Source organism: Sinocyclocheilus rhinocerous, unplaced genomic scaffold (genome assembly GCF_001515625.1).
Source record: "Sinocyclocheilus rhinocerous isolate Xijiao unplaced genomic scaffold, SAMN03320098_v1.1 scaffold599, whole genome shotgun sequence".
NCBI classification, from domain to species: Eukaryota; Metazoa; Chordata; class Actinopteri; order Cypriniformes; family Cyprinidae; genus Sinocyclocheilus; species Sinocyclocheilus rhinocerous.
The window spans coordinates 431,232-451,029 of NW_015652138.1; the positions used below are offsets into that span (position 1 = coordinate 431,232).

Here is a 19,798-nt window from a genome sequence, read left to right on the forward strand (position 1 = left end):
CAAACCTGCAATAATTAAATGTTAAACAACACAAATATCCTTTATGTATTTAATCCCATTCTATTAACCAATGTCTTTGCTTCTGACCTTCGATGATCCAGTTCAACCGTACTAATAAGCACAAATTACTCTAGACAAACATTTGTGTGGCTTTTTTTATTGCTGAAGTGTGTTGAGATGTCTTCTTCTGCATTCTACTGTACGGATGTAAATTTACTTTCCCTTAAGCCTGAGGCTTATTCACTTTTATATTTCCCAAAAATATAACTTTTTTATTTTAAAAACAAACAAGCAAGCCCTGTCCATATTTAAAAAGTAACGCAAAAGTAACGTAACGCATTGCTTTCCATAAAAAGTAACAGTAACGTAACTAGTTACTTTTTTATGGAGTAACGCAATATTGTAATGCATTACTTTTAAAAGTAACTTTCCCCAACACTGGTCATAATGATAAAAATATACACCAAAATATAATTGCATAACAATAGAATTCCCATCAAAGGTTTCTCATTGAAAGCAATGGTGTTCCTACAGTAGTTTGTCTGTATAGCGATGCCATTGGGAACCTTTAGCGTCTTAATAGTGATGTGCAGGGTGCTTGACCATGAGTCAGTTTTTGGGCCGGAGTAAGGACAGGTTGAGGCTACACACGAGAGTCAAAGTTTGGCTGGTCAGCATCCGGTTAACCCATGCTGGTAGATGTAACTATATCATTTTATAGACAAAAGGCATATTTCTCCATTGATGGCTGTTCGAAAGTAGGCATATAATCTTATGAAATGTCAAATATTTAGCATGTTTTGCCAATGCCACGTTTTTTTTTTTTTTACTTTATTTTTCCCTTGTCCGCTGCCATTCATGTCACAGCGCAGGATTATCGCTTCTTATCGAAGGCTTGGGACTGTGCATGTTCCTCTGCTGCTATCAGCCAATAAGCATTGCGATTTACTGCTGAATGCCAATCATTCACGTGGCATTTACAGCTCAAGTGCTCATGGAAATGCTAAGATGAATGGGAATACTAACGAAAATTGAGTTTGTGTTATTAGTAATAACGCCTTCGATTTCCATGGCACGCTGGATATCGAAATTAAACTCAATACAAGCATAGTGGAAATATAAAGCCGGCTAAGGTGAGAATAAAATTTAGAGTAAAAGTTTTATCAAAATAAATGAGGTTCCATAAAAGCGTATAATAAATTATCTTGGATAAATAAACTATCATCTGTGAGTAGAGAAGTAGAAAATACAACCTTGTGTTAAAACTATTCGTATCGTCTCTTCACTCAATAGACTGTGAAAACAAGAAAGACTACAACTTATATAAATATTAAATTATCCAGTGCTGCTCTTTTAGAAATGTTTAAAAGGGGAAAGAACTGTAAACGTCCACTTTTCGTCTTAAGACTTAGATTTTTCTGTTGGTATAAAGATAACTAATTTGCGTCAGTAACTGTTCTGATAACTTGGCAACAAAACAGATGCATCTTGCTCTAAAAGAAATCATAAAAAAAATAAAAATCTAGCAAACCAAACTCTAAACAATACCCTCAATCTATTGAATTTTGGAGCAGGCACCGTTTGTTCTTAACCTCTTTAGAGTATCAGTGTCAGCCAGCAATTAAGGTGAACCCAAGGTCAAAGAGAATTAGTCCTGATTTGAATTTGTCAACATAAGTCCTGCTTGTATTGCAAAATCAGACGGAAGAGTATACTGACATAAAAATAAGTGGCGCTTCTCGGACGGCCGAGAATTCAGTTAGTTGATATAATAAAGCCAATAGACGACGTTGAAGAAGGAAAACACGGTGGGGAAGATCATTCTCGACCACTTGTCGATTGAATTGACGTCAGTTAAGTCAGGGATGGTGATTTTAAGCTGTGAAGTGCGCCGCCGTAGTCGGCTCTTCTTCTGAGCCACGTGGCGTTCCAGCGCATTGCGTCCAAAGTTGTGTCTGGCCAGGCCGGGTTTGCGATACTGCAGCGAGGTGCTGTCGAAGGCCAGCATGGTTGCACGCGGGTCACCCAGACCCAGGGTCAACTCTGATGTGCCCATTTCATTCTTGATTTCCAGAGGACTGAGAAGGATGTTTTCATGGGGGTCCATCTAAGACATAAAGACCCATCAGTAGGTTAGCACTGATAACAGGCTTTTTTCTTGTAACTTTTTATGTACTGTTGACGATTTCAGTAGTCAGAACAAATTACAGATTGCTTTCTAAATGTCTTTCTTTCCTTTGTTTGCTTTTTATGTATTTTTTGTTACCACACAACCAATATATGGAAGCTTGTTTCTACCACTGAATAAAAAAATAATAATAAAGGTAAGTGCGATTTTTTTAATCTCACAATTCTGACTTTTTTTCTAACAATTCCAACTTTTTTTCTCAGAATTGCATGATATACACTCAATTTACAATTGCGAGAAATACAGTCAGAATTGCAAAATATCAACTCGTAATTCTGACTTCTTTTCTCAGAATTATGAAAAATAAACTCACAAAGTCCAATTCTGAGCAAAAAATTAAAAAAAATACTATTTTCTTATAATTGGAAGTTTATGTATCACAATTATGACTTTATAATACACAATTTATATCAAAAAGTTCAGACTTTTTTCACAACTGTGAGTTTACATCTCACAATTCAGACTTTTTTCTCAGAATTTCATGATATAAACTCGCAATTCTGACTTTTTTCTTGCAATTCTGACTTCTTTTATCAAAATTGTGAGATATAAACTTGCAATTGTGAGTTATAAAGGGCAATTCTGAGGAAAAAAAATATTTCTTACAATTTGCGAGTTTATACCTCATAAGTCCTACTTTATAACACACAACTGCAACTTTATATCGCGCAATCTGACAACATGACTCAGAATTGCATGATACAAACTCACAATTCTGACTTTTTTTCTCACCATTGCAAGCTTATATCTTGCAATTCTGCCTTTTTTTCACAGTTATGACTTCTTTTCTCAGAATTGAGAGATATAAGCTCACAAATGTGATTTATAAACTTCAATTCTGAGGGAAAAGAGACTATTTTCTTACTATTGCGAGTTTATACATCACACATTTCTGACTTTATTTCTCAGAATTGTGAGTTTATATCTAGCAATTCTGACTTTATAACTTACAGTTGTGAGTTTATATTATAAAAAGTCAGAATTGTGAGCTAAAAAGTTGCAATTAACTTGTTTTTATTTTTTATTCAGTGGTGAAAACAAGCATACATACAAATAAAACTAGTCACATATATAACAACATAATCAAATGCTCACTTAAATATTGCTTTTGAAGAATTATTATTTAAACTTTTAACACAGTATTTAACACATACTGAGACAAACCAACAAAGTGCCAATAACAGTCTGATGGAAATGGCTTGGTGCACATGGAGATGTAAAGCAAAGTAAGGTAATGCATGGTGGTACACATGATGGTATTTATGCTATTTATTGCTACAAAATTATAACCTTTTCATGAGAAATAATAGTGCATTCTCTTAGATGCTGAACCAAAATGTAGAAAAATCTAACAAACAAACAAAAAAGTACATTTTCAATTGATCTCCCTCAAAAACAGTTTGGCTTTTCCTTTCTGAATAGTGCTTTCAATAGTATTTTTTAATAGTATTTAAAATAATAATATTTCAAAAGAGTGGTTTGGAGGAAAAAGAGAGGTGATGATGGCAATTGAGGAAAAAAATAGGTTGTGCTCTTAAAGGAATAATTCACAGAAGAAAAAAAAAAAGAAAAAGAAACAATATTCTGTCTACTAATAGTGACTACTAGACCACTGGCGACCTTCCCTTAAGAAGAAAGTCATTAGACAACATGAGAGCGTTAAAATGATGACAGAATTTTCTACTTGGGTCAACAATTATTTTAAGAGGAAATAAGGAATCGCAAAAAAAAAAAAAAAAGGCTGGGTCTCAAATAAATTTGCAGCATTGTTTGCCATTACTCTCTTGATGAACTTTTTCAGTACCTTATTTTTTGAATCGCCTAGTCCTAATGCTGCATCATCCACAAAGATCGGTTCCCACATGGAGTCATGCATGGAGTCAATATCCCTCTGTTTCATTCTGGCATACAGAGTATCGTCTCTCTGAACTACATTTCCCACCAACCACTGAAAGCATACAAAATCATCACTGTCAAAGCAGTCACTTCAAGAAAGCTGGTGAAACTTACATATTGGGCTTCTTTAAGAGTGTGAGGCAATGCTGACATTTTGTGGATTATGCCTCAAAGAAAAGCACTGCCCTAAATTCAGAATGCTACAGTATACTACATCTGAGCACCAGCGAAACATCTTCAGAATTTCAACAAACAAAAAGACCAAGAGTCCTATCAGTGCTGTTATTACTTGAGCTATTATATATCAGCGGTTTTCATTCAAAGAAAGAAACAAAGAAAGATCTATTCTAATAGGAACTCAGAAATCCAGGGGAAAACAAGTCTAAATGCCAATAATAAAAAGCCTAATATAAAATCTGGGCCCTAGGTCTCTATGTTATAATTATATAAATTATATAAACAACTAAACATTAGTTTATCCTCTAACTATAGTAAGCCAGCACTATCCTGAAATAAGCACTCAGCTTTTTCTGAAATAATGATAGACCAGGACCAAAAATAAATAAATAAAATAAAAACACTGTTATAAAGCTTGAGTGCTGTTTTTCTGCTTCTTCTTAGCTGTTTTATATGCATCTATCACATTTATCTCACAGTTGCAAGAATAAGTTTGTGAACCCTTTGAAATATTTGGATTTCTACATCGATTATTCATAAAATGTGGTCTGATCTTAATTTAACCCACAATTACAGACAAACACAATCTCACTGAACTAATAATGCACAAACAACTGTTTTGTTTTTTTGTTTTTTTCTTTATGATTATTTGTAAATCACCTTTCCTCTTTCATGGAGGAGAGGGGCGTGGTGAGCAGAGCTCATTAGCATTTAAAGAGACATGCACCGAAACGGCTCGCTCTGAACAGAGCTGTTTTTGACAAGGTAAAACCATTGAGTGTAAATGTTTGAAAATCAATATTTTTCTTACACTAATGCATCGTTTCACTTCAGAAGGCCTTTATTAACACCCCAGAGCCATGTGGAGTAGTTTTATGATGGATGGATGCAGTTGTTTAGGCTTCAAAAACAGGTGCACCATTCACTGCCATTATACAGTTTGGAAGAGCCAGGACAATTTTTAATACAACTGTGATTGTGTTCGTCTGAAAGAGGAACGTCAGATACACCTAAGATGTAAATCATGGGATAATTTTCATTTGTGGTTGAACTATCCCTTTAAGCCTGTTCTCCAAAGCATTCAAGATTTACAGTTTAAGTTGGAAATTTCATTTTCAGGTCTATGCTAAAAAAGTGGTTAAAAGGTAATAAATGAATTATAACTATTCCATTAACATAATTTAGTACCATAAAACCCATAAAATACAAAATATTACATAAAATGATCAAACTAACATATAGTACATTCATTTTACTGAAATAAAAATGAAGTAATTTTTGACTGCCACAAGAGCAGCACCAGAGGGTTAAGTCAGATTATGTTTGTCTATAATTATAACTTCAGAGTAATCAGTGCAGAAATCCAGTTAAAGGGGTCATATGATGTTTTATAAAGAATATCTCTTTGGGTTTGAGACTTTATTATTTCCAACTTTAGGGATCTTATCTATTCAGCAACAGCTTGTAATACTCCAAAGAGAAAGGAAAACTTGAAATCGCATCATATGACCCCTTTAAAGCATTTAGGGTTCACAAACATATTCTTGCCACTGTATATTAATCATGTTTTAGATCTGATGTCACCTCATGAAGTAGTAGTACAAACAACAAAATATGAGAGTTTGATGTTATAAAGCTGAGTGAGCACACACTACAGGACTATTCTGACTATGACAACTGGTTATTGCATTTATGTGAACACCTGCAGACGACAACTTAAATGCCATCTACTGATATAATGGTGGTAGATTTATGTGCCTTTATTTGAAAAAAAAAATAGATAAGCAAAAGGCTTGACTGACAGTAAATATTAAAATCACAAACTACCTTAACCCTAACATAAGCCCATATCTAATGTTTGCAACAGCCACAGAACCTCCAAATATGACTGCAAACAGAAGTCATAAAATAATGACAGTGTTAAAGAAGAACCATGGTTTTCACTGTCAAACAATCAAACTACTCTAAATGTATAGATTTTATAGGGCAGTCTCATGTTAGTTACAATCAAGTCAGACATTGAAATTGCAGTGAAGATATGAATATGCACTAGACAGAACAATCAAAACAGCCATTCACAAGTAGAGGGCGTTGACACTGACATCGATTTGTAGTGACAAAACCACCTGAAATCATTGATTTAAAATCAGAGATGGGGATTTCCAGCGACATGAGCGTCAGCGATTATTGCTTCAGTTTGATATAATTCAGCAGTGATGCAATGTGATTTAATCATTGTATTTGTGAACACCCTTTAACACAGAAAGCACAATAGTTTGCAAATATTCTGAGAAGACCTGAAGAGCTACTTCAGAATAATAATATACTATTTTGGTAACAAAACAAGGTCCCGTTAGTTAATGTACTGTAAGTTAATGCCGTAACAATGGACAATACATTTGTTACAGTATTTATGAATTGTTGTTAACATTAGTTAATAATAATACAACTATTCATAGTTAGTTTAGGTTAGTGTAAGTCCATTAAATAATATTAACGGATACAGCTTTTGCAATTTACTTAAATGTTAACACTTTACAATAAGGTTCATTAGTTAACATCAGTTAACTACTTTAGTTAACATGAACTAAGAATGAACAATACTTCTACAGCATTTATTCATCTTAGTTAATGTTAATTTCAACATTAACTAATGCATTATTAAAATCGAAAGTTGTGCTTGTTAACATTAACGCACCATGAACTAACAGTGAACTAATGTATTTTCATTAACAAAAATCAACAAAGATGAATAAATACTGTAATAAATGTATTGTTCATTGTTCATACATTTAACTTAAAGTTAGTTAAGTTAGTTAATTAGGTAATACATTAACTAATGGAACCTTATTGTAAAGTGTTACCAATTAAATTAAAATAAAAAATATTTTTCCCCCAATTTTGCATTGTTACTTTACATTAACTAATGTATTTAAATATATTTTCAACCAGCTTTGTACTGTTACAACTTCAGTAGTATATGTAAATTATTATTTTTTTCTTTAATATTTTGTAACCCTGCTCATCAGCCATCAGATCAAGCCTAGTGCATTATAGGTGTTTTCCTACCTTTTTGGCAAAAGGGAACACCACAGCTCTTTTTCTCTTGGTAGCACTGATTCAAAACAAAACGCTTGTAACGTGTTACCACTATTTTTATAATTTGCCTTTTTATTACTTTCTAAGTTACTGTGCAGCTATTATAAACGTTGGTAGTGTGTGGATTTCAAACATACTTTGTTGGGATCCATTCTCATTTTTTCATTGTTGGCTATGGAGGCTTTCTCTGCAGCTCTCTTCTGCCGCTGCGGTCCTCTGCCGAAGAAGATGTAGTTGACCAGCGCATACTCCAGCAGAGCCAGGAAGACGAAGACGAAACAGCCCATCAGGTACATGTCAATGGCTTTGACATACGGGATCTTTGGAAGCGTCTCCCGCAAATGTGTGTTGATGGTGGTCATGGTCAGCACAGTGGTGATACCTGCGTTCAACAGGGATTCATTGTTAAGGGTGCAAATGACAAGAAGTGGGTTCAGTTGAGCAACCATAACAAGGATTCATAAATACTAACCTTTTCTGGCTAACACTTTATTTAGACATTCGACTAACTATAAGTAACTTTGCAAATATGTCAACTAGCAGTCATTAGATTATTAGTAGACTGTCTGCTTAATATATTCTCACACTTTATTTCAATGGTCCACCAAAAGATATTCTACTGATACTTTTCAACTACGTCAACTTATTCTACTAACCCTAACTTAAGAGTCTACTAATACTCTAATGAGAGAGAGTGAGAATGAATGAGAGTGCAAATTAATGAGAGTTAGTTGTCGTGTACTGTAGCTGCAAAGTTACATAAAGACCCACTGTGGTGAAAATCACGTTTTTAACATTGTTGACATGTCTGCCTGGTGTTTTTTTTTTTTTATGCGTAAAGAACAGCTCAGAACGTATCAGAACAGCTCCAAGACTCAGCACTCAAGGACGACTTTCTGGAAAACAGCCAGGGAAGCCAGGACAAATCTAAGGCCTTCTCAAGCCGTACGGCTAACTCATCTAATCTGCGACCTATTATGCATCAAACTAATATTGCTGTTGAGACAAAATGCAATGCCATCAAGGCCGCTCAAAACGCCTGAGTTTTGTTCAGTGCCGAGTTATGCACATTCACGAATCCTTTCAACAAACAAAGTGTTGACGCGATGTAAATAATAGATTCATTAACATTGATTACAACGTCATGAGATCGCGATGAACTAAGACGATTGACAGCTTTTCAGTGATTAATAGGGCAGCACTCTTTGCGCACTTTCTAGAATTTGCATAAATTCACTCACGGATTCACACTCCGATAATAATTTATCCAATACTGCCACTTGCCATCGTGTAGCGTTCACTACTTCAGTTAACAGTGAAAGTGGAGCTGCTGTGATTGAGTGGAGGCGGGGACTAATTAGCATATTCATGTATCCACGTATACTAAATGAGGTAAGGGTGTAGAGTTACATTCAAACCATTTTAAGACATAAATTATTTTAATGGGAAAAACATTCAAATGTGTAATTTTGATTATCAAAGATGAGTTTTAAGGGATAAAATTAGTGACTGCAAGGAGATTTTAAAGTTAGCAGAATGTCTAAAGTGGACCCTCAAAATAAAGTGTAACCCTTTTCTGTAAACTCGTATCTTAGCTTTAAAAGTGATTGCATGGTTTTAAATAGATTGGGGGAAATGTGTTAAAATGTTTTATACATGACCATCTCTTGAGTTATACAAACATAAAAGGCTTTAAGTTTTTAAGTGAAGCTGCCCATGCATTGATATTATGTGATATATTTTTATCCCAACAAATTTAAATATGAGTACACTGTAAGTTTAAGTGCTCTCACCTCATTCTGTGAATATCAAACGAGATCACCCCGAATGTGTCCTCATTTAGAAAGTTAGGAAAACATTTGTGCATGTGTGAAGCAGCTTTATCGCCATTCTTTTCTTTCTGTTGATGATTCAGAATCTTACAATTGTATGATTTGTCATGCTTTCAGCTGGCGGAGTGGGAGTTATGCACCTTAATCAGTGAAACACAAAGCCTGCCTTCAACTAACCGGTGATTAACAAATAGTTGTCTTTGTATGCACTGAAATGTCCATTCAGTGTCATTCTGACAGTTTTAATGAAATGTATTGAAGATCCTGCGACAGGTATTGTAGAGCTTATGAGTTGCAGAGTTATTATTCTCCATTGTGTTTTTATCATTAGAACAAGCACTATAGCTAAAGGGGAAACCACTAAAAGCTCTTTGTCTAGGGATATTTCACCCTTCTCTGTTCCCCATCATCACCTCTCTTGGCTGCTGAGCGCTGAAAGAGTAACTTGCATATGGAACCAATATAGACATGATTAAACTTGACCAATAGCACAGCAGATCCCGTCCTCCTCCTCCTCGGCCTTGTGTTATTGGCTAAATCAGAGAGATATGCAGCTGATACTCTCTACAGTGGTAATACACAGAGGAAAACTGGCCTATAGGTCTATCCATGTAAATGCACATCTGCAATCAAATGCCTAATGACTCTAATCAGGATCAGCTTTGAACAGTAATATCTGCTCGTCCTATACATCCACACTCGCTCTGCCTTCTGTTCAACGCTACAGCGGTTTGCACTTGTGTGGATGAATGAGGCCAGGACAGACAGCAATCACAAAGAGTGCCCTGTTATTCACACTGAGAAGCCTGCACGCTTGCTGCCTACATTAGCCTTACATAATCAGTGATGACGGGAAAAAAGTGGAGGCTTACGAAACACAGAGAGAGAGCGAGAGAGAGAGAATGTGTGGTGTAAAAAAAAAGACAAAATCAAATCAGTACAAAAACGCAAATGAAAGAAAATGCTTTTTTTTTGCATTAATACAAAAATGTTAAAGAATGTATTATTAATGATAGTACACGCACACGCACACACACACACATACATACAGTATATATATACAGTAGTGCTCAAAATTATTCATAGCCTTGGTAAATATGAGTACAGAAGGCTGTGAAAGTAAATCTGCATTGTTAATCCTTTTGATTTTATATGTTTTTTAAAATGTACAAAAACCGAACCTTTCATTGGATAATAAGAATCTCTTTATGACGTAAATGTGTTTCTCTAATACACATTGGCCACAATTATTCAATTAATCATCACCCTTTTATTCAATACTTTTTTGCAACCTCCTTTTGCCAAGATAACAGCTTTGAGTCTCTCAGTGAGTTTGGAGAATACCTGAGAAGAGATCAGAGACCATTCCTTCAGACAGAATCTCTCCAGATCCTTCAGATTCCCAGCTCCATGTTGGTGCGTCTTCTCTTCAGTTCACTCCACTCTTTTTCTATAAGGTTCAGCTCAGTAATTCATTTTTGTGTTGATTTTGATGTTTGTTTTGGATCATTGACCTGAAGGACACGGACCATTATACGATTTTCCGGTAACACTTTAGAATAGGGGTCCAGAATAATGCATTAGTTAAGCATTAATTAATGGTTAACTTGTTCACAATTAAGCATTAGTTGAGCACAAACACACTCGTAATTAATGATTAACTTACCATTTAGGGAGCTCAGATTATGCATTAGTTAAGCATAAATAAAGTAGTAGTTAATGATTAACTTGTTCACAATAATGCATTAGATAAGCATGACCACACACTTAATTAATGATTAACTGAACAAATAATAAGGGTATATTAGCCATTGTTTACAATTTATTAAACATTTTATAGACACAAATTTATGCTATCAATAAACAAAAATAAGCTAGTAATTAATAATTAACTGAATGTACAGTAAACACATTTGAGCCATTATTTACAACTTAATAAGCCATATATTATTTGTGTGTAGTGATGTAAATATATTTCTATAATTCACCATTTATTAAGTTGACTGAACAATAAGCTAGTAATTATATTTAATTACTGCTTAAATAAGCCAATAATTATGGCTTAACTGCCATTAATACAGTACTAATAAAGGCAATTTGACCCCCTATTCTAAAGTGAAAGTTATATCCACATTAATTACGGCACTTATTGAGTGATATTCAAGTTTATTGACCATAATAAGCCAATAATTATGGCTAAACTGCCATTAATACAGTACTAATAAAGGCAATTTGACCCCCTATTCTAAAGTGAAAGTTATATCCACATTAATTATGGCACTTATTGAGTGATATTCAAGTTTATTGACCATAATAAGCCAATAATTATGGCTAAACTGCCATTAATACAGTACTAATAAAGGCAATTTGACCCCCTATTCTAAAGTGAAAGTTATATCCACATTAATTACGGCACTTATTGAGTGATATTCAAGTTTATTGACCATAATAAGCCAATAATTATGGCTAAACTGCCATTAATACAGTACTAATATTCAAGTTTATTGACTAGAATTAGCCAATAATTATGGCTTAACTGCCATTAATACAGTACTAATAAAGGCAATTTGACCCCCTATTCTAAAGTGAAAGTTATATCCACATTAATTACGGCACTTATTGAGTGATATTCAAGTTTATTGACCATAATAAGCCAATAATTATGGCTAAACTGCCATTAATACAGTACTAATAAAGGCAATTTGACCCCCTATTCTAAAGTGAAAGTTATATCCACATTAATTACGGCACTTATTGAGTGATATTCAAGTTTATTGACCATAATAAGCCAATAATTATGGCTAAACTGCCATTAATACAGTACTAATAAAGGCAATTTGACCCCCTATTCTAAAGTGAAAGTTATATCCACATTAATTACGGCACTTATTGAGTGATATTCAAGTTTATTGACCATAATAAGCCAATAATTATGGCTAAACTGCCATTAATACAGTACTAATAAAGGCAATTTGACCCCCTATTCTAAAGTGAAAGTTATATCCACATTAATTACGGCACTTATTGAGTGATATTCAAGTTTATTGACCATAATAAGCCAATAATTATGGCTAAACTGCCATTAATACAGTACTAATAAAGGCAATTTGACCCCCTATTCTAAAGTGAAAGTTATATCCACATTAATTACGGCACTTATTGAGTGATATTCAAGTTTATTGACCATAATAAGCCAATAATTATGGCTAAACTGCCATTAATACAGTACTAATAAAGGCAATTTGACCCCCTATTCTAAAGTGAAAGTTATATCCACATTAATTACGGCACTTATTGAGTGATATTCAAGTTTATTGACCATAATAAGCCAATAATTATGGCTAAACTGGCATTAATACAGTACTAATATTCAAGTTTATTGACTAGAATTAGCCAATAATTATGGCTTAACTGCCATTAATACAGTACTAATAAAGGCAAATTACTAGTGTGTTTGTGCTCAACTAATGCTTAATTGTGAACAAGTTAACCATTAATTAATGCTTAACTAATGCATTATTCTGGACCCCTATTCTAAAGTGTTACCGATTTTTCTAACAGAGGCCGTCAGGTTTAGATGTATTATCTGTTGGTATTTGATCTATTATTAGTATTTGATTTGTATCTGAACAATACGTCCAGGAACTCCGGCAGAGAAATAGGCTCACAACATTAAAGGCACAGCAGTATATTTCATTGTAAACACAGGGTATTTTTTGCCCCTGTGTGCACCAAACCCATTTTGAGTGTTTGCTGCTAAAAAGCTCATTTTTTAGTTTTATCTGACCATATAAGCCAGTCCCGTTTGAAGATCCAGTAGAGTCTGGCAAACGAGTTTGTTTCTGGATGAGAGCAGTTTCTTTTCTTGATTTTTTCTTGAAACCCTCCCAAACAACATGTAGTGATGTAGGCGCCGTTTGATCTTTTTATGTATTTATTTATTTATTTATTGAGTGTTTCTTACTTCTTTTTCTGCAATTCTCCAGCTGTGATCCTGTGAGAGTCTTTGGCCACTCAAACTGTCCTCCTCGCCTTGCTTTAAGACAATATAGACACACGTCCTCTTCCAGGCAGATTCGTTAAATTAAATTGATTGATTGGAAATTCTCAATGATTGTCCTGATGGAATTTCCAACACTTCAACTCTTTTCTTACAGCCACTTTCTGATTCGTGAAGCTCAACAATCTTTTGCTGCACATCAGAACTATATTCTTTGGTTTTACTCCTTGTGATGAACAATTATGGGAATTTGGCCTTTGTGTTCCCTCATATTTATATTCCTGGGTTCATGTTCATAGTCACACTGGTATGCTAAAAAAAAAAAAGCAAATATGAATGGGAGTATTCTTCAGAGATATTTTACTCATAATAATTTCTAGTGGAACCAATAATGAATCATTTTGAGCACAGTTGCTTATATACACACTAACTATATCAACATGCAATACATTTAAAGACTTAAATGTAGTTTAAAAGAAAATGATGAGCTGGAAACATTGACAAACATAAGTTGTAAATTAGTTAAGTTGCTAAGTTCTCAAATGAAAGTGTAATACGGTACAGCCAGTCAAACATTTACACTGCTGGTTGCTTAAACCTTCTGTGACAAACTGTAATAAATACAAACATGGATCTCCACTTTACTGTTTGCGATTGAGGTTGCTGAATAAATGCACTTACGCATTGTGCCAAAATGCAATGTCTTCTGTGTTGTGTTATACTAGAAAAACATGAATATAATTTGCAATTATTGGAATTAATATCAGCACTCTTGACTTTCGATAAGGGAATAATTTAGGAAAGTAGATGAAGTAAATACAGTGGGTACGGAAAGTATTCAGACCCCCTTAAATTTGTATGAGTTAGCATTCTCTTTATTTGTGATTATATAGCTGAAAGTGCAAAAATTCTGCTTACATTTTACAATTGACAGAAATCATGATCAGAAATCATGATTATAATTTTGAGCAAATTAATTGTGATTATCAGTTGAACCATTATGCAGCATATGGCTAAGTTTTAATTGTATAAAACTAGTAAAATTCCCAGATTTCAACTAAAACTTGACTAAACAAAACAATCAGGATAGGTTGAGAAAAAAACAATTATCAAATAAATAAATAAATAAATAAATAAATAGGACTTTTGACACAAGATAAAAAGCTGATAAAATTAACACTAATAATTATTTTTTATGTAATAATAATAATAATAATAATAATAATAATAATAATGGTTTTGTACAGGATAATGTTTTTTTATGGTTTACTTTTGCTTTTGGTGCAAATAGTTTTTAGTATTATTATTATTTTTTTTTTTTCTTAGTAAAATATTTGTATTATATTTGTATTTTTTTTTTTTTTTTTAATTCAGATTTTTTTTTATGGTTTACTTTTGCGTTTGGTGTAAAGAGTTTTTAGTATTATTATTTTTTTTTTTTTTCTTAGTAAAATATTTGTATTATATTTGCATTTTTTTTTTTTAAATACAGATTTTTTTTTTTTGGTTTACTTTTTCGTTTGGTGTAAAGGGTTTTTTGTTTTTTTTTTTTTTTTTTTTTTATAATAATGGTTTTGTACAGGATAATGTTTTTTTATGGTTTACTTTTGCTTTTGGTGCAAATAGTTTTTAGTATTATTATTATTTTTTTTTTTTCTTAGTAAAATATTTGTATTATATTTGTATTTTTTTTTTTTTTTTTAATTCAGATTTTTTTTTATGGTTTACTTTTGCGTTTGGTGTAAAGAGTTTTTAGTATTATTATTCTTTTTTTTTTTTTCTTAGATGTCAGACATATCTGCAGATGTTTTTTTGTGTGTCATCAGATCAGAGAGTGAACTACAGGAGCAGGAGAGAAGACTGCTGCGCTATTACAGATGCTCTACTGCAGATACAGGAGAAGCTACGCTAGGTGGACAGGGTTAGCTGAGTGCAGTGTGTCTGACAGCTGAGTATGGAGAACGGCTCAAGAGAACAGACAGTGCCACTCTAGGCATCCAATACCGACATGATGGATGAATATACAAATAAACAACTGTTTAAAGCAGAATTCAAACTGAAATACCATAACAAATCATGCTTACTGCAGCCTTAACTCATATATTAGAAGTGAATGCATATGTACATAATAAAAGTCACCAGCTGTGAGAAAGGTTTGTTAGATTAGCGCCTACCTAAAGCAACCCTGGCAGCCGAGGCATCATAGTTGATCCAGAAGGATACCCAGGACAGGATGGTGATTAGGATGGAGGGCATGTAGGTCTGCAGAATGAAGTAGCCAATGTTTCTCTTCAGCTTAAAGCTCAGGGAGAGGCGAGGATACGAACCTGGATGAAAATAGCAATTAGCCAGATATATCAAATGCTTTTTATACAGTTTAATAGATTTTTATATTTTGGTTTAGAACCAGAATAAGTCCCACTCACAATTTCCTCTGTTAATCATACTTAACTAATTTTGTACTAGAAACTCTACTATATGTAATATTCACATTTGTCCATCAAGGCTTTGTATGATGAAAGTGATGCTCAAACACATGCATATTATTACTTATACGGTTTATTAAGATAATTTATATATTTATATATCTCTATATCGCATTTAACAGGACAATACAGAGAAGGGGAGATAGGAAAGACACAGGAGAAGAGCAGAGGAGAGGATCGGGAAAAGACTTTAAACCAAGAATTGCATTACTGCATGTTGATGAAGTCCAAAAAAAGTAAAAAAAAAATTTTTAAATGAAAATTAGTGCATTAACATTACACTACAAATGCAATGTGGTGACATGAAAAGATGACCTAAAATGCACCATAAAATGATCCTAAACGTAATCCATTTTATTCTTGCGCTGTAATCCAAGATTTCTGTGCATTGATTGAGGGACAGAAACAGATTCAAATCCTTATTCTACATCTACATCCTCAGCTGCCGAGTCAAGAAGCATGTTTCATGTGCTTTTGAGAAATGCATGCCTTCGCAAAAGTAGATCAGGATAAGATTTTTAGTGATGAACAACACAAATGTTACTCTGTACCTCAGCCAAAACTGCTGTATGACCTGAGAGAGTAATGCAACTCTACTTCGGTACTGCTTTTTGCCTTTTTTGGAATGCATTGTTAGAATTGAACTTTTATTTGTTAGGTTTGTGTTTGTACTATAATATTTAGGAAATGGTTAGGGTTAGGTTGACAAATTCATGAATATGAAAATGCAGTCAATGAATAAATCAAGTGGTCAAACAACATTGTGGTAAATAACTTATAAGAACACTCTGTTTCTTGTTTTTAGTGTGTGTGTGTTTCATTCTGAGGTCAAGGTTACGTCTTACAGCCGCTGGAGGCCTGGCCATGCCAAAATGAGAGGGTTGATAAACCCAGACATTAGTAGTTGCCCACTAGAGCCGGATGCTCTGGTAGATCCTTTGTAAGAGATATTAGAAACCCAGGCTCATTGGAAATACTTACCTACTGCGTTAGAAAACCCATACATATGAAGCTGTATATGTGACGCTAATGGTCAGAAGTATCAGTTTTCCAATCTCACAGCATGTTGAAATCATTTTGAAGTCATTGCATAATATTGTGCAAGGAATTGTGCGAAAATTAGGCTTTCTTAATCAAAACTCTGGCTCTGTAAATCATACTTTGTGTGAAAAGGAATAAAAGTTGTCTGAGTTTGACTGCCTCTAGAGTTCATTTCAACTGGAAACTGCAGCGATTTGAGTTTTGCAGAAATTTAGATTTTCAAGTGAGCCTGAGTAGGATATTTACAGTAAATGTGACCCTGGAGCACAAAAGCAGTCTTAAGTCGCTGGGGTATATTTGTAGCAATAGCCAAAAATACATTGTACGGGTCAAAATTATAGATTTTTCTTTAATGCCAAAAATCATTGGGATATTAAGTAAAGATCATGTTCCATGAAGATATTTTGTAAATCTCCTACCGTAAATATATCAAAACTTAATTTCTGATTAGTAATATGCATTGCTAAGAACTTCATTCGTACAGCTTTAAAGGCGATTGTCTCAATATTTAGATTTTTTTTGCACCCTCAGATTCCAGATTTTCAAATAGTTGTATCTCGGCCACACACACACACACACACACACACACACACACACACACAGGCATATACACTATATAAGTAGTGTAGTCAACCAAAATAACTATTACAGCCATGTTTAAAACCGCAAGTCTTATAGACACACAAATGTATATATATATATATATATATATACACACACACACACTTTTGATACCAGAGGCGAAGTAGGTACACTATAACTTTATATATTTAGTTAAAAAATATTAAGCACGAGTTTACATTGTCAATTACAGGCAGTTTCTTAATTTTCACACTTCATAGGCGCACACCATACTTTCTGAACCGGAGTACACAGACGAAGAGTGTGTGTGTGCGTGTGTGTGTGTGTGTGTGTGTGTGTGTGTGAATCAGCATTAAAAGACTGAAAAAATGCAACATAATCAGACCTGAAATCAAATTATATCAACCCCCTTAATTAATAAAATCAAAGGTCATTTATTTGCTATAAAATAAATAATGCAGCTTACTGTCTCAGTTTATGACAATCTGCATAATCTTGCAATTCCCAGCCCACCACACAAATGAACACACACTTGCACAGCTAACTAAAGTTGATTAGTTAGTGACCCAAAAAAAACAAGACGTTTATGAAGCTTATCTCACAGCTGTGATGTTGCCTGGACAGATGCCACATAAAACAACAATAAATACTAGGAAAAAATATAAAATAACTCTTGAATTTGACGAAATGAACACTTTTACGTGATCTTAAATGGTTGTAAAAATGACAACGTTGCCAGGTTATAAACAGTCATTTAAAGCAAACTACAAAAAAAAAAGCTACAGTGACTTTATCCATTATAAACCTTGCATATTCATAATTTAAAATGTTACATTTTTCAAGGCGTGCTAAGATGTGAAGACTTATAAATGATGAAAAGTGAAATCAAGTTCAGCTGTGAACATCTGAAAAGAGCTCTGAAATGCCGTGATATGATATATTAGCAACAGAGGGATGTGTTTGTGCCACATGTTTTTATTTATTTTATTTATTTTTTGTGGACTTGAGGCCAAGCTGGACCTGTGTTATTAGAGAGCGGAGGATAAGCGCATGCAAGCCTTGGGTCAAACTCATTGTCAAGTCAAATCATACGGCAGTACGTTTCTGAGCTCGGCTGCAGAAAAAAAGCCATCATAAATATTCAAGCAAAACATGAGATATTTTGTTTGCTCCAGTGCTCTCTGTGCCGAAACTGACAGAAACACGAACAGCAGCCCATGTAGTCAGCCATAAATGATTGAGAAACATCTTATTGTATCGGGGCAAATGGCAGAAACTCTCTTGGCCTTGCATAATCCACTCGTGGACGAGTTATCCTCCAGTTATCAGACTGACGGCCAAAACGCGAGAGAATAGTAGATCAGAGAAAAAGATCCAAAGCAGGAGAACGAGAGAGAGGAGTAAACGGAAGCACAGCGTTCCCACGTATACACCCAAGCTACAAAAGATTATGAAAGAGCAAGATGTTTCATCAAAAGAACCACATTTTGAAAAAGCAATTGTATTCTACCCAGCACACAAGACTTTAACCTTAAAAAGTGAGTTAAGCACACTCCACATATGCGTAACATACAAACATACAACGGTTTTCGCCAAGTGTTGTTATTCTCCAAGGGTTTGAGAGCACATTAATAAATTGTGTAGTTGTTACATTTATAAGAAAGTAAAGCAAAAATTCAGTAACACTTTAGTTTAGGCACCAGTTATCACTATTAACTAGTTGCTCATTAGCATGCATATTACTAGCACATTAGCTGTTTATTAGTACTTATAAAGCACATATTAATCTCTTATTCTGCATGAGCATATTTTAGATCCCTTAATCTACACCATACCTAAACTAACAACTACCTTACTAACTATTAATAAGCAGCAAATTAGGAGTTTATTAAGGCAAAAGTCATAGTTAACAATTAGTTGGACCTTAAAATAAAGTGTGACCAAAATGCAGTGATTTTATTTGCCCTCATGTCTTTCAAGCCTATATGACATAATCTCCTCTTTTATATTATTAACAATTTCTGTTTTAAAGTAACAAAAACAAAAAACAAAACAAATAAATAAAAAATGAATTCATTCAAGAAACCTGTTCGTGAAATGTTTGTATAGATGATCCATGAAATTTCTCTTTTAAAGTAACAAAAACATAAAAAATGAATTCATTCAAGAAACCTGTTCGTGAAATGTTTGTATAGATGATCCATGAATTAATTGTGTCCAGTCGTGAATGAATTACCTTAAGCTCCAGATTGGTTCAGCTTTCACTGCTTCACTCTTTTCTGTTCAACACACATTGCGTCACACAGACATGCCATCATATTGTTTTGCAGGGAATAATGGCATCTGTGTGGTTGGTTGGGCCATTCAAAGCCACTTAACTCCATTGTTTCTATGTCATTGAGCCCGACTTAGCAAATTAGCTTTTGCTAACATTCCTGTCAGGGCTCTTACATCACTGCATTTGAATCGCTCCGCTAGCTGCGAACAACGTGCATGA

General features: G+C 34.0%; 1 protein-coding gene across 1 annotated transcript in view; it reads right to left on the reverse strand.

The window, feature by feature from the left end:
- Positions 1-1,375: 1,375 nt before the first annotated feature.
- LOC107713582 (gamma-aminobutyric acid receptor subunit beta-2-like) overlaps positions 1,376-19,798 on the reverse strand; it is an 81,781-nt gene continuing 63,358 nt past the window's right edge. The window contains exons 7-10 of the mRNA XM_016519136.1: positions 15,367-15,556; positions 7,498-7,742; positions 3,993-4,136; positions 1,376-2,107 (exon numbers count right to left, since the gene is read on the reverse strand). Coding sequence (XP_016374622.1) covers positions 1,760-2,107; positions 3,993-4,136; positions 7,498-7,742; positions 15,367-15,556 — 927 coding nt within the window. The 3' untranslated portion in view covers positions 1,376-1,759. The remainder of the gene's footprint in view (positions 2,108-3,992; positions 4,137-7,497; positions 7,743-15,366; positions 15,557-19,798) is intronic.